We start from the raw sequence: 14,628 nt of genomic DNA on the forward strand, positions 1-14,628 counted from the left end.
GATTTTTCCAAGGGGCAGGAGGTGGGAAACTCCTGGGAGAGGGATATCAGCAGAGACTGCTGCAGGGGGTGAGTTGGGAAAGTGGGAATTCCCATCCCTGAAGGCCACGGGGAGCAGATTCTCCAGCCCCAGGAGTTCTTGGGAATGGGGAGGGGATTCTGAGGATAAACAGAGCAGGCACAGGGGCTGTGCTGGTGCTCCTGGGGTCACCATGGACCTGAGCAAAATCCTGCTTTTCCTGTGATCTGCTTTGCTTCTGGATCCCAGAGCTGGATGTGAGCCCTGGAGCTCCACAGGGAGCTGGGAGCTGCCTTTCCTCAGGGAAATCTCCCTGTGCTTGTTCCTCCTGCAGGGACACTGAGCCCACTGAGCTCCATGGCTGCTGTGGTGTTGGATTTGTGGAATGATGGATCTGACTCCATCAGAAGGCTAATTTACTATTTTATGATACTGTATTATATTAAAGAATGCTGTACTCTACCAAATAAAGAATTCAGAAGGGACACTTAGAGAAGGCTAAAAAGATAATAATGAAAACTCGTGACTCTCTCCAGAGTCCTGACACAGCTTGGCCCTGATTGGCCAAAGAGTGAAAACAACTCCCAGCAGAATCCAGTGGAACAATCTCCAAACACATTCTACATGAGCACAACACAGGAGAAGCAAATGAGATCAGAATTGTTTTCCTTTTAAACACATTCCATGTGAGCAAAACACAGGAAAAGCAAATCAGTTAATTCTTGTTTTCCTTTTCTCTGAGGCTTCTCAGCTTCCCAGGAGAAAAATCCTGGGCGAAGGGATTTTTCCAGGGAATGTGAATGCCACACTGTGACATCTCCCTGTTCCCTGTCCCCTCTCGTGGCAGGTCCCTCGGGGCAGAGCCCCCTGCTGCTGTCCCTCAGCGGGAATTACTCAGCCCCTCTGACCGTCACCAGCAGCGGGAGCAGCGTCTTCCTGCGCTGGTCCTCCGACCACGCCTACAACAGGAAAGGCTTCAAAATCCGCTACTCTGGTGAGTCCCAGCTGCCTCTGCCAGGAGCAGGAGCAGCTCCACAGCCAGGAGAATCCATGGGATTCCTGCAGAGGTGCAGCTGTCGGGGCAGGAGCTGCCAAGGCAGGGGAGGCACAAAGCCGGGCGCATTCCAAACCCTGCCCTTCCCAACCTCCCCTTCCAAACACGCGAGGTTGGGAAGGGCAGGGTCTGTCCAGGAGGAACCTTGGAGCTTTGGCTCCGTCTCAGCCACTCTGTAACAGCCAGGACCAGGATTTTGGGATCACAATCAGGAGAAATTCCAGGGAGAAACCTTGGAGCTTTGGCTCATTTCCCAACCACTCTTCAGAATCAGAAGCCTGATGTGGAGAGTCAGGGATGCCAGGGACTAGATATTGGGAAAGGTTTCTGGGTGAGAGGGTGGCCAGGCACTGGAAAAGTCTGTCCAGGCTTTGCTCAGCAAGTGAATTAAGGAATATTAATTACCAGGAATGACTCCTTATTCCTGGAGCTGGGTGAGGCTCAGACCAGAGCCCCGCGCTCCATCCCCGCTTCCACCCCGCGTTTCTCCATCGCCACTTTTTGTTTTGAGCTTTTTGGGGAAGCTCCCTGTAATTCCTGGGAGTGGGAAGGGAATGACCCTGCTGCTGACTGGTTTGCTTTTCCCTGCCCTCCTTGCCAGCTCCCTACTGCAGCCTGCCACAGCCACCAGCCCACGGGATGATCCTGAGCCACTCGGGGCTGCGCCCCGGCAGCTCCGTGCGCTTCGGCTGCGACGCCGGCTACCGCCTGGTGGGACACAGCACCACCACCTGCAGCCAGCACCCCCAGGGCCACTTCCACTGGAGGGAAGCCACCCCCCTGTGCCAAGGTGAGAGCAGGGACGGGCTGGGATTGAGTTCTGAGAGTCCCTGGAAAAGCAGTGAAAAAAAAACGATATTGGGATTGGGTAATTCTGTGTTGAGAACAGGCTGGGAGTGCTGAGGGGTGATCCTCACCTGCCAGGCTTTGGGAATAGATGGCAAAGAGGGGAGGGAGTGACTGAGAGCTGGGAAAGAGCAGCAGGGAGAAGGTTGGGTTTTCCAGGTGCTTTCTTTTCCCTGGGAGAGCCATTGGTATTCAGCCTGGCAGCCTGTCTAGACACCAGGCCTTGGAGAGGATTGGCCAGCCCTGAGCTCGCTGCAGTGACACTCCTGTCACCATCAGTGCCGCCAGGGACGGGCCTGATCCTGCCTCTGGAGCTGCTGACACCTCTCAGAACTCCAGCACCTGCCAGCTGCTCTGGGCTCCTGCTCCAGGCTGGGGCAGGAGTGGGATAAAAGCTGGGCCTTGCATGGGGAGAGCCCCAGGGCTCTGCTGAGGCTGCTGCACATGCAAAGTTTGGGCTCTCCAGCCCTCACTGGGCTCCACGTCACCAAAAAGGGACTTTTCCTGCTTCTCCAGCCCTGCTTTTGTGCACAGGGAGCACCAGGAGGGGGAATGGGTTGAAGTGGCTCAGAAGCTGAGCAGGGGCTGCTCCAGAAGGGAATGGGTTTGTGTGGAAGCACAGGCAGATATTGGGATCGGGGTTAGGGCCGTGTCTCTTGGCAGGTTCTGCTCCTCTCCCAACCCCACAGAGCCTTCAGGAGCTTCCCACTGGAGTTTCCCAGGTTCAGGCTGCTCTTCCCTTGGTATCCCACCCTGTCCAGACAGGAGGGAAGTGGATCTCCCTTTCCCCCAGAGCCAGGCTTGGAGAGGGATGGGAACCTCAGGCTGGGTTTGGAGTCAGACCTGGATTTGCTTTCCCTCCTCCTCCTCATGCTGCTGGAGAAGCAGATCCGGGGACATTTCCAGCACTGGCAGGGTTGGGAAAAAGGGTAACAGCAGAAATGGCTGTGATTCTGTGTGTATTTTGGCTGTCACCTGCCTGTCCCCTCCCTGCCCTGCCCCTGAGCCCAGGATCCCAGCAGGAATGGTGCCTCCCCTCGGGAGCGCTGCCACCTCCAGCAGCCGCCCGGCCCCGCGCCTGCTTTTCCCTTTTTCCCCCAAATTCCTCCCCTCTACCTCCTCAGCCATGAGGCTGAATTTATCCTCCCTTCTGCCACGACACAATTCCATGATTTGCTGCCTTATGTAGTGCAGAAGTGCTCCTGGGGAGGGTTTGGGGCCGGTGCTGCTGTGGCTGTGGGCACGAAGCGTTCCCGCTGTCGGATCCTTTGTGTCTGTGGAAACTCAGAGCTCTCTGCTGATGCATCTTGTGGGACAGACATTATGGGAAGTGTGAGCCAGGAGAAACTGGGATTCAGGGTTGGCTCTGCAAAAGCTAGTCCTTTGTGAAGTGTGGGCACTCCCCACAGTGTCTGTAGGGAAGTTCAGGATTTCGGTTTGGGATAAAACCAGCAGCTCCCTGATTTTTTTTTTTTTTTATAATTTTTTTGGGTGTTTTTTCTTCCCAGCTCTCTCCTGTGGCATTCCCAGAGCCCCAAGGAACGGGGTTGTCTTTGGGAAGGAGTACACAGTGGGCACCAAGGCCGTGTACCAGTGCAACCAGGGCTTCCAGCTGCAGCCGGGCGCCGAGCCCAGCGCCGAGTGCCTGCAGGAGGGAGTGTGGAGCAACGGGAACCAGCCCCCTCCGTGCCTGGGTGAGTGGGGCTGGGGCACAGCACGGCAGGCAGGCCTTTGGGGCTGCCTGAAAACACAGGCCAGACAAGGCTGAGGGAGTGAAAAGCTGTTCTATTTATTGCACAGCCTTCAGGGACATTTAGGGCAGACAAAGCCCCCCAGGGCTGCGCCCAAAATTCATGATGGGTCACAGGTTTCACACTTTTATAAGTTTGGGCCATTTGCATATTGGGGGTTCATCTCCCAATAAAGTCATTTACCCCAAGTTTGCTCCCCCCAGCTCACTTTTGTTTACATTTCTCAGACAATGAGGTGTCCCTGATTCCCATTTTGTGATTTTAACACCACTGCAGGGGGTTTGTCTCTTTGGATTTCATCATCACCACTTACAATATTATCCACAAAATTTTCCTTTCAATTCTCAACCACAGCCCCACCAGGGGATACACCCCTTGTGGTGGTGTTCACAGGGGTCCCAGGACGAGGGAAGAGATGAGAATCTTGACTCCATGGTTCAGAAGGCTGATTGATTATTTTATAATCTATATGATATTAAAAGAAAATTATGTACTAAAACTATACTAAAAGAATAGAAGAAAGGGTTTCATCAGAAGGCTTGAAAGGAGAGGAATGGAATGATAATAAAATTTTGTGATTGATTAGAGAGGACGAGACAGCTGGGCTGTGATTGGCCATTAATTAAAAACAACCACATGGGACCAATCACAGATGCACCTGTTGCATTCCACAGCAGCAGATAATTATTGTTTACATTTCATTTCTGAGGCCTCTCAGCTTCTCAGGAGAAAAAGGATTTTTCATAAAATATATCCATGACACACCCCTCATTAAAAACCACCATACCTGGACTTTTTGGGGGGCTTAAACCTCACTGAAACCATTCTGTGTGCCATTTCCCCTGTGCCATTTCTGTGTGCCATTCCCCGTTCCATTTCTGTGTGCCACCTCCCCCCCGTGCCATCCCCCCCCCCGTGCCATCCCCCCCCCCGTGCCATCCCCCCCCGTGCCATCCCCCCCCGTGCCATCCCCCCCCGTGCCATCCCCCCCCGTGCCAATTCCCATGTGCCATCCCCCCCCGTGCCATCCCCCCCCCGTGCCATCCCCCCCCCCGTGCCATCCCCCCCCCCGTGCCATCCCCCCCCGTGCCATCTCCCCCCCGTGCCATCCCCCCCCGTGCCATCCCCCCCGTGTGCCATCCCCCCCCGTGTGCCATCTCCCCCCCCGTGTGCCATCTCCCCCCCCGTGTGCCATCTCCCCCCCGTGTGCCATCTCCCCCCCCGTGCCATCCCCCCCCCGTGCCATCCCCCCCCCGTGCCATCTCCCCCCCGTGTGCCATCTCCCCCCCGTGTGCCATCTCCCCCCCCGTGTGCCATCTCCCCCCCGTGTGCCATCTCCCCCCCGTGCCATCCCCCCCCATGCCATCCCCCCCACCCCGTGCCATCCCCCCCACCCCGTGCCATCCCCCCCACCCCGTGCCATCCCCCCCCGTGTGCCATCCCCCCCCGTGTGCCATCCCCCCCCGTGCCATCTCCCCCCGTGCCATCTCCCCCCGTGCCATCCCCCCCATGTGCCATCCCCCCCATGTGCCATCTCCCCCCCGTGCCATCTCCCCCCCGTGCCATCTCCCCCCCGTGCCATCTCCCCCCGTGCCATCCCCCCCGTGCCATCTCCCCCCCGTGCCATCCCCCCCGTGCCATCTCCCTGTGCCATCTCCCCCCTCTGCCCTCTCCCCCCCGTGTGCCATCCCCCCCGTGCCATCCCCCCCGTGCCATCTCCCCCAGCTGTGACGTGCCCCGACGTGGGCAGCATCGCGGTGGAGCACGGCCGCTGGCGCCTCACCTACGAGGTGCAGTACCACTACAACGCCCAGCTGATGCTCATCTGTGACCCTGGCTACTACTACACGGGCCAGAGGGTCATCCGCTGCCAGGCCAACGGCACCTGGAGCATCGGGCAGCCCGTGCCCACCTGTAAAAGTAAGAGCAGGGGCACCCCAGGGTGGCACCGGGGGCTGGGTTTGTGTTTGGGGTCGGAAAATCCCAACCTCGGGGGTTTCGGGATGGTGCTGGTGGGTGACCATGGGTAATCAAGGAGATGGTGTCCTTGGGGTATGGGATGGGATGGTTTGGTGCAGATTTTGGGAGGAAATCCATCCCTGGAAGGGCAGGGAGGGGCTGGGATGGATTTCCCAGGGCTGGGTTTGTGTTTGGGGTCAGCAAATCCCAGCCTCGGGGGTTTCAGGATGGTGCTGGTGGGTGACCATGGGTAATCAAGGAGATGGTGTCCTTGGGGTATGGGATGGGATGGTTTGGTGCAGATTTTAGGAGGAAATCCATCCCTGGAAGGGCAGGGAGGGGCTGGGATGGATTTCCCAGGGCTGGGTTTGTGTTTGGGGTCAGCAAATCCCAGCCTCGGGGGTTTCGGGATGGTGCTGGTGGGTGATCATACCTTTGGGTACAGGATGGGATGGTTTGGTGCAGATTTTGGGAGGAAATCCATCCCTGGGAGGGCAGTGAAGGGATGGAATGGATTTCATGGATTTCCCAGGGCTGGTTCTGTGTTTGGGGTCAGCAAATCCCAGCCTCGGGGGTTTCAGGATGGTGCTGGTGTGTGATCATACCTTTGGGTACAGGGTGGGATGGTTTGGTGCAGATTTTGGGAGGAAATCCATCCCTGGAAGGGCAGTGAAGGGATGGGATGGATTTCCCAGGGCTGGGTTTGTGTTTGGGGTCAGCAAATCCCAGCCTCGGGGGTTTCGGGATGGTGCTGGTGGGTGACCATGGGTAATCAAGGAGATGGTGTCCTTGGGGTATGGGATGGGATGGTTTGGTGCAGATTTTGGGAGGAAATCCATCCCTGGAAGGGCAGGGAGGGGCTGGGATGGATGTCCCAGAGGAGCAGTGGCTGCCCCATCCCTGGAAGTGTCCCTGCTGTGGGGTAGAACTCAATTACTCCTGGCAGCAGCTGAGGCAGAGACAGCAGAGCTGCTGGAAGGGATTTGGGATGCAGGGAGATGCCTGGATGTGATTCCTGGTTTAATCCCAGCACTTCCCTGGGATCTCAAGCCCTTCAGCTCAGCTGTTGCTGTGGGGTCCCAGCAGCTTCTCTGTCACAGCTGCTCTGAAGTCAGGGCTTTTAAGGAGGAGAAATAAAGAATTCTGCTGTCAAGCCTCAGCTCTCACACGAGCGCCAGGTTTACAAGGGTAACAGTGTCACCTGCAAATCAAACCCAACGGGGCACACCGGCAGCTCTCAGTTGTTCTGACACCACTGCTGGGCTTTGCGTCTCTCCTTTTGTCACAGGTGGAGAGCTTTTCTCTCCAAGTGCAGACAGAGGCAGCAAAATCTCTCCTTCCCTGCTGCCTGCCTTTGTTTGTGGAGCTGTGACTGCTGGCGTGGGTGACAGATGTACTTTTCCCCCTGCCAGCTCTTCCTCTGGAGCTGGGAGCAGGAGCCTGACCTCCCTTTGTTCCCTCAGCCTTATTGCCACCTCAATCCAAGTGACAGGATCTTGGCAGTGCCCCGAGGTCAGGAGCACCCAGCAGGAGCTCTGGAGGGTTGGCAGAGCTTGAAGGCAGAGAAAATGAAGATGAAATCAAGAGCTGGAGTTCTGAGGGGGAGTGGGGTTGGCAGAGGCTCCTGCATCCCACAAACCCAGCTGGGATCTGCAGATCTTGGGATTTCGGCTTGTGGGGAAAGCTGGGTGTCACTTTTAATTAGGAACTTTGTGCCATTCCAAGGTCAGGCTTGGAGCAACCTGGCCTAGTGGGAGATGTCCCCACTCATGGTCTTTAAGGTCCCTTCCAACCCACCCCATTCCATGATTCTCTGGGTTTTCTGGGAATCAGGCTTAATGACAGAAAAATATTCCTGAGTGAGGAAGTTCTGGTGTGAAAAAATCCTTTGGTTCCTTCCCAGCCTGTCTTTAGTTTTTCCCTTGTGTCCTGAAGCACGAATATTAGCAGCTCTTATTTTTGTCACCTCATCTAACACAGCTCTGGATTTATTACAATTCCTGGAATTATTTCATGAACTTTCCCACCCCAACAACAACTCCTGGTGCTGTGCCTGCATGCATTCCTTCAAAAGCCAGCCTGTGTTCTCACTCTCCTTTGGGATCTGTCCTAGTTATCTCCTGTGGGGACCTGCCCACCCCTCCCAACGGGAACAAGATCGGGACCCTCACCAGCTACGGGGCCACTGCCATCTTCTCCTGCAACACTGGCTACACCCTGGTGGGCTCCCGGGTCAGGGAGTGCATGGCCAACGGGCTCTGGAGCGGGGCTGAGGTCAGGTGCCTGGGTAGGTACCCCTGGGGAGCTCCCGTGGCACCCACGGCTGTGGGAAAGGCTCCTGGGGAGGGAACGGGGGATTTCGGGACTGACAGCCGCCCTGCGGGGTCTGCAGCGGGTGTAAAAGGGGGGCAGAGTTGGATTCCTGCATCCTCGGGAGGTGTGAGGTGTTTGGGAGAGTTTTGGGGTGGAGATGGTGGTTTGTGAGAGCAGAGTGGTGAGGCAGCAGCCTGGAGGTCAGAGAGAGCAGGTTTGGGTTGGATGTTGGGCTGGATTGTTCCCTATAGACAGCAGGGCATGGATTGCTCAGAGAAGCTGGGGCTGCCCCATCCCTGGAGGTGTCCAAGGAGAGGATGGGCCTGGCATGGTGGAAGGTGTCCCTGTGAACAACCCTTGCATTCCCTTCCAACCCAAATCAGTCTGGGCATCTCCAAACCCCATCCTTGCCCAGAGAAGCTGCCTCATCCCTGGAGGTGTCCAAGGAGAGATTGGACAGGGTGACCTGGCATGGTGGAAGGTGTCCCTGTGGACAACCCTTGCATTCCCTTCCAACCCAAACCAGTCTGGGCATCTCCAAACCCCATCTATGCCCAGAGAAGCTGGGGCTGTGCCCCATCCCTGGAGGTGTCCAAGGAGAGGATGGGCCTGGCATGGTGGAAGGTGTCCCTGTGAACAACCCTTACATTCCCTTCCAACCCAACCCAGTCTGGGCATCTCCAAACCCCATCCATGCATAGAAAAGCTGTGGTTGCCCCATCCCTGGAGGTGTCCAAGGAGAGGTCGGACAGGACTTGGAGTGAATGAGGATGTTGGAGGGTGTCCCTGTGGACAATCCTTATGTTCCTTTCCAACCCACCCCAGTCTGGCCATCTCCAAACCCCATCCATGCCCAGAGAGGCTGGGGCTGCCCCATCCCTGGAGGTGTCCAAGGAGAGGTCGGACAGGACTTGGAGTGAACAGGAATGTTGGAGGGTGTCCCTGTGGACAACCCTTGCCTTCCCTTCCAACCCACCCCAGTCTGGGCATCTCCAAACCCCATCCATGCCCAGAGAAGCTGGGGCTGTGCCCCATCCCTGGAGGTGTCCAAGGAGAGGATGGACCTGGCATGGTGGAAGGTGTCCCTGTGGACAACCCTTGCATTCCCTTCCAGCCCACCCCAGTCTGGCCATCTCCAAACCCCATCCATGCATAGAAAAGCTGTGGTTGCCCCATCCCTGGAGGTGTCCAAGGACAGGCTGGACAGGGCTTGGAGTGAACAGGAATGTTGGAAGGTGTCCCTGTGGACAACCCTTGCCTTCCCTTCCAGCCCACCCCAGCCTGACCACCTCCAAACCCCAATCCCGCAGAGATCCGGGCGATGCCCTTTGGGGACGCCTTTGCTGGGCTCTCCAGCTGATTGCTGCTGTTCTCCCCCCTGCAGCGGGGCACTGTGGCGTGCCCAGCCCCATTGTGAACGGGCAGATCAACGGGGAGAACTACAACTACCGTGGCAGCGTGGTGTACCAGTGCCAGCCCGGCTTCCGCCTCATCGGCATGTCCGTGCGCATCTGCCAGCAGGACCACCGCTGGTCCGGGAAAACGCCTGTCTGTGTGCGTAAGTATTGTCATTCCTTCAGCCCTGGGGGAAAAATTCCTGCCAGGAGGGCCTGGAAGGGGCTGGGCAGAGCTCACACCCCCGAGCTGTGGGGTGGTCGAGGTGTGGGGTGGCCCTGCACGCACCTTTGGGGTGATTCTTTGTCAAGATTCCATTTTCTTCATGCAGGAAAAAACTTATTCACATAACTCCTTTTTATACAGTTTTACAGAGCTCACCTGTCTTTCCAATTGGTTGGTAGCTTTCTGGCCAATTATTTTATTGGTTAGTTCCATCAAATCTTTCTATTCTTAAATTCTAGTGTGCATCAGTATTTGTCATTCCTCCAGCCCTGGGGGGGACATTCCTGCCAGGAGGGCCTGGAAGGGGCTGGGGAAGGGCTGGGCAGAGCTCACACCCCCGAGCTGTGGGGTGGTCGAGGTGTGGGGTGGCCCTGCACACACCTTCGGGGTGATTCTTTATCCAGGTTCCATTTTCTTCATGCAGGAAAAAAACCTATTCTTCATTCACATAACTCATTTTTAAGAAGTTTTAGTGATATACCCCATGTGTGACTCCAATTGGTTGGTAGCTTTCTGGCCAATTATTTTATTGGTTAGTGTCCATCAAATCTCAAATCTTTCTATTCTTAAGTTCTTGTGTGCATCAGTACTTGTCACTCCTCCAGCCCGGGGGACATTCCTGCCAGGAGGGCCTGGAAGGGGCTGGGCAGAGCTCACACCCCCGAGCTGTGGGGTGGTCGAGCTGTGGGGTGGCCCTGCACGCACCTTCGGGGTGATTTTTTATCAAGATTCCATTTTCTTCATGCAGGAAAAAACTTATTCTTTATTCACATAACTCCTTTTTATACAGTTTTACAGAGCTCACCTGTCTTTCCAATTGGTTGGTAGCTTTCTGGCCAATTATTTTATTGGTTAGTTCCATCAAATCTTTCTATTTTTAAATTCCTGTGTGCATCAGTATTTGTCATTCCTTCAGCCCTGGGGGGGACATTCCTGCCAGGAGGGCCTGGAAGGGGCTGGGGAAGGGCTGGGCAGAGCTCACACCCCTGAGGTGTGGGGTGGTCGAGGTGTGGGGTGGCCCTGCATGCACCTTTAGGGTGATTCTTTATCCAGGTTCCATTTTCTTCATGCAGGAAAAAAAACTATTCTTCATTTACATAACTCATTTTTAAGAAGTTTTAGTCACATACCCCATGTGTGACTCCAATTGGTTGGTAACTTTCTGGCCAATTATTTTATTGGTTAGTTCCATCAAATCTTTCTATTCTTAAATTCTTGTGTGCATCAGTACTTGTCACTCCTCCAGCCCGGGGGACATTCCTGCCAGGAGGGCCTGGAAGGGGCTGGGGAAGGGCTGGGCAGAGCTCACACCCCCGAGCTGTGGGGTGGTCGAGGTGTGGGGTGGCCCTGCACGCACCTTCAGAATGATTTTTTTATCAAGACTGCATTTTCTTCATGCAGGAAAAAACTTATTCTTTATTCACATAACTCCTTTTTATACAGTTTTACAGAGCTCACGTGTCTTTCCAGTTGGTTGGTTTCTGGCCAATTATTTTATTGGCTAGTTCCATCAAATCTTTCTATTCTTAAATTCCTGTGTGCATCAGTACTTGTCATTCCTTCAGCCCTGGGGGGAAGATTCCTGCCAGGAGGGCCTGGAAGGGGCTGGGCAGAGCTCACACCCCCGAGCTGTGGGGTGGTCATGTAGGCAGAAGGAGGACAAATTTGGGGGTGTCTGAGATCCTGATGGAGATTTTAGGGCGAAGAATGGTTGGAAAGGGTGGAATTTACTCTCAAGCCCATGGCAGGGGCTGGAATGGGATGGACTTTAAACTCCTTTCCATCCCAAACCATTCTGGAATTCTGAGTTATTAAACACATTAGACCTTGGGGGTAGCAGAAATTTGGGATTTCAATCTGAGCTCAGGTGGGGTCTGGAATGAGGCACCCCAGGGCTTCATTGACCCCAGTCAGGGCACAGCACCATTCCCAGTTCTCCTGGAATTTCCCCTCCCAACGAGCTGCAGTCACCTCCTCTGTTTGATCCATGGAGCTGTGGGAAGCCTGGTTTTATCCAGGGACAGGATCCCTCCCATTTCCAAACACGTGGGATGATTTCCCAAACCTGCTTCATGCAGCACTTCATATTTCTCATTTCTCCCTGTCACCAGCTTGGATCAGGAATAAATCTCCATCCCTGTGCTCCAGCCCACCTGGGTAGTCAGATTTGTTATGGATCTTTTTGTGGGAATTTCATCTTCCCTTCAATCTCCTGGTGCTGGCAGCTGTCCAGGAAAACCAAATTTGTCCTGATGGACAAATCAGGACATTCCATGTGACAATGATCAATAAAGCTTTGTCCTCAGCTGTCCCAGGATGTCACATTCCTCAGGCAGCCCAGAATCTCCTGGTGGCTCATCCTGAGTTTCCTTTTGTGCCCTGGGGCTGGCTGGAATCAAAGGCTCTGCCAGCAGCAGGGCTGTGCCCTCCCTGTGTCACCTGCTGAGGTGACAGCAGAGTGTTCCAGCCTCTTCCCAGAAGCATTTGGGATGCTGGAATTGGCTTTGCTTCCCTGGGAGTTGCCAGAGCAGCTCCTGTGCCCTTCACCTCATCCCAAGCCAACAGCAACCTCAGGGAAAAAAAAAAAAAAAAAAAAATCCTCACTTCAGGGATTTGGAAGTAAAATTTTCCCACAAAGTTTCTCCAGCCTGGGCAGATTTCATCTCTTCAGGCCCTGTGCTGGAATTCTGATTTTCCTCCCATTTTCTCTCTTTTCCCTCTGCTTCCAGGTGTAACTTTTCCCTGCAGGGAGCAGCCAGGACTGGCATGGGGAGAGAGGGAGGGAACAACAGAGTGTGGGATGCCAGGGGTGGTGTGGGATGAAGAGCAGGAGCTGGGATTTTTGGAGAGGGATGTGTGGTGTAAATCAGTGGGATCCTGGCACTCGGCTGCCTGGAGAGGGATGCAGGGAATTCCTGGTGCCAACAAAACCTACAAAAATCCCTTTCTCTCAGTGTCATCCTGTATCTCAGCAGAGCAGGCCCCAAATCTTTGGGTTTTGGGATTGATGTGGGGTTTTTTATGCTCTTCTACCTCCAGAGCTTTTTCCAATGAATAATCCACTTTTTCTCCAGGAACAAATCCGGTGACATTTCCATTTTGTCCTTGCAGCCATCACCTGTGGCCACCCTGGCAACCCCCCCAACGGCCTCACCCAGGGCTCCCAGTTCAACCTCAACGACGTGGCCAAATTCCAGTGCAACCCTGGCTTCCGCCTGGAGGGAGCTTCCCAATCCCAGTGCCTGGCCAACGGCCAGTGGAGCAGCACCCTGCCCTCCTGCCGAGGTCAGTCTGGGCCTTCCCTGGGGATTTCTCCACCATCCCAAGCCAGAAATCCCTGGAGACCACCCAGGGGATGTTGGAGATCTCAGGGCTGCTGTAAATCCCATGGGATTTTCTCAACTCGCTGCGTCCTCCAAGGAGCTGGAGTGTGTTGGAAGAGGAAATTTGGGATCAGACCCAAATTTGGGCTCAGAGGGTGTGAAAGGCAGGCACAGATCAGATCAAATTTGGGATCAGACCCAAATTTGGGCTCAGAGGGTGTGAAAGGCAGGCACAGATCAGATCAAATTTGGGATCAGACCCAAATTTGGGCTCAGAGGGTGTGAAAGGCAGGCACAGCCCTACAAACCCACCCCGGTGGTCACAATCCATAGAAAATCCATGGAAAATCAGGATCTCTCCTCTGCTCCCCTGCTCCTCCTCTTGTCCAACCTCCTCGTTTATCTTCCCAGGAAATATCTTCCCACAGCTTTGTGCAGAGCCCTCTTCCCTCTTTCCTCACGGGATCAGCACTCGGGTTCACTTCCCAGATCCCCTCCCTGCACTCCCTCTGCATTCCCCCAATCCAGGATCTCTGGCCATGCTGGATTATCAATGATTCCCTGTTGGATGATGGAAATCCCAGTTTGGGATCAATTATTCCCAGCTGGATAATCTAAATCCCAATTTGGGGCTAGAGATCCAGCCTCTGCTGCTGCTGGGTGAGACCCTGCAGGATTGAGGATTGCCTGGACTCCCTTTTCCCCCCTTTTCACAAGAAATTTTTCCACTCCCACCCTCAAAAATCTCGGAGAGTGGAGGGGAAAAAACCCAAACCTTAAATCATGGCACAAAATTTTCCTTTTTTTTTTGGAGAACCCCACATTTTCTGCCTCAGCCTTGGCTTCCCGTTATTTTTTGGGTGTTGTTGTGTTGTTTGTTTGCAGTTGTGAACTGTTCTGACCCCGGGCACCTGGAGAACAGCGTCCGGCAAGTGCAGCCGAGCGGCCCCCACAGGTTCAGCTTCGGCACCACCGTGTCCTATCAGTGCATCCATGGATTTTATCTGTTGGGAACACACGTCCTGACGTGCCAGGGCGATGGCACGTGGGACAGAGCCCTCCCCCAGTGCCTTTGTAAGTGGCCCCAGCCCTCCCTGTGCAGCCCAGCTCGGGGGATTCATCAGGGAAAATCCATCCCCTCCCTCAAAAAAAATCCACCTGGGAATGGTCCCAGTGGTTTCAGGAGTTTCCCAGGGATTTTGGGGGTTTGGGGTTGAGGAGGGGGATCCTGCTGGAGGTGTTCTCTGGGTAGGGACAGGTGGATCCCGATGGATTTTGGGGGTTCCAGGTGGAATCCTGATGAATTTGGGGTTTGAGGAGAGGATCCTGCTGGGGACATTTCTCTGGGTAGGGACAGGTGGATCCTGATGCATTTTGGGGGATTCCAGGTGGATCCTGATGAGTTTTGGGGTTTGAGGAGAGGATCCTGCTGGAGGGGGCTCTCTGTGTAAGGACAGGTGGATCCCGATGGATTTTAGGGGTTCCAGGTGGAATCCTGATGAATTTTGGGGTTTGAGGAGAGGATCCTGCTGGAGGGGGCTCTCTGTGTAAGGACAGGTGGATCCCAATGGATTTTGGGGATTCCAGGTGGAATCCTGATGAGTTTTGGGGTTTGAGGAGAGGATCCTGCTGGAGGGGGCTCTCTGTGTAAGGACAGGTGGATCCCAATGGATTTTGGGGGTTCCAGGTGAAATCCCAGTGAATTTTGGGGTTTGAGGAGAGGATCCTGCTAGGGGCATTCTCT

At 54.8% G+C, this 14,628-nt stretch overlaps 1 protein-coding gene across 1 annotated transcript in view; it reads left to right on the forward strand.

Moving 5' to 3' along the window:
• The window catches only part of CSMD2 (CUB and Sushi multiple domains 2), a 90,373-nt gene that overhangs the window by 52,232 nt on the left and 23,513 nt on the right, over window positions 1-14,628 (forward strand). Inside the window, exons 25-32 of the mRNA XM_059868782.1 lie at window positions 866-1,012; window positions 1,674-1,862; window positions 3,427-3,612; window positions 5,395-5,589; window positions 7,742-7,915; window positions 9,326-9,499; window positions 12,673-12,846; window positions 13,770-13,958. Of these exons, the coding sequence (XP_059724765.1) occupies window positions 866-1,012; window positions 1,674-1,862; window positions 3,427-3,612; window positions 5,395-5,589; window positions 7,742-7,915; window positions 9,326-9,499; window positions 12,673-12,846; window positions 13,770-13,958 (1,428 nt within the window). The remainder of the gene's footprint in view (window positions 1-865; window positions 1,013-1,673; window positions 1,863-3,426; window positions 3,613-5,394; window positions 5,590-7,741; window positions 7,916-9,325; window positions 9,500-12,672; window positions 12,847-13,769; window positions 13,959-14,628) is intronic.

This window comes from Haemorhous mexicanus, chromosome 27 (assembly GCF_027477595.1).
Source record: "Haemorhous mexicanus isolate bHaeMex1 chromosome 27, bHaeMex1.pri, whole genome shotgun sequence".
Classification (NCBI taxonomy): domain Eukaryota; kingdom Metazoa; phylum Chordata; class Aves; order Passeriformes; family Fringillidae; genus Haemorhous; species Haemorhous mexicanus.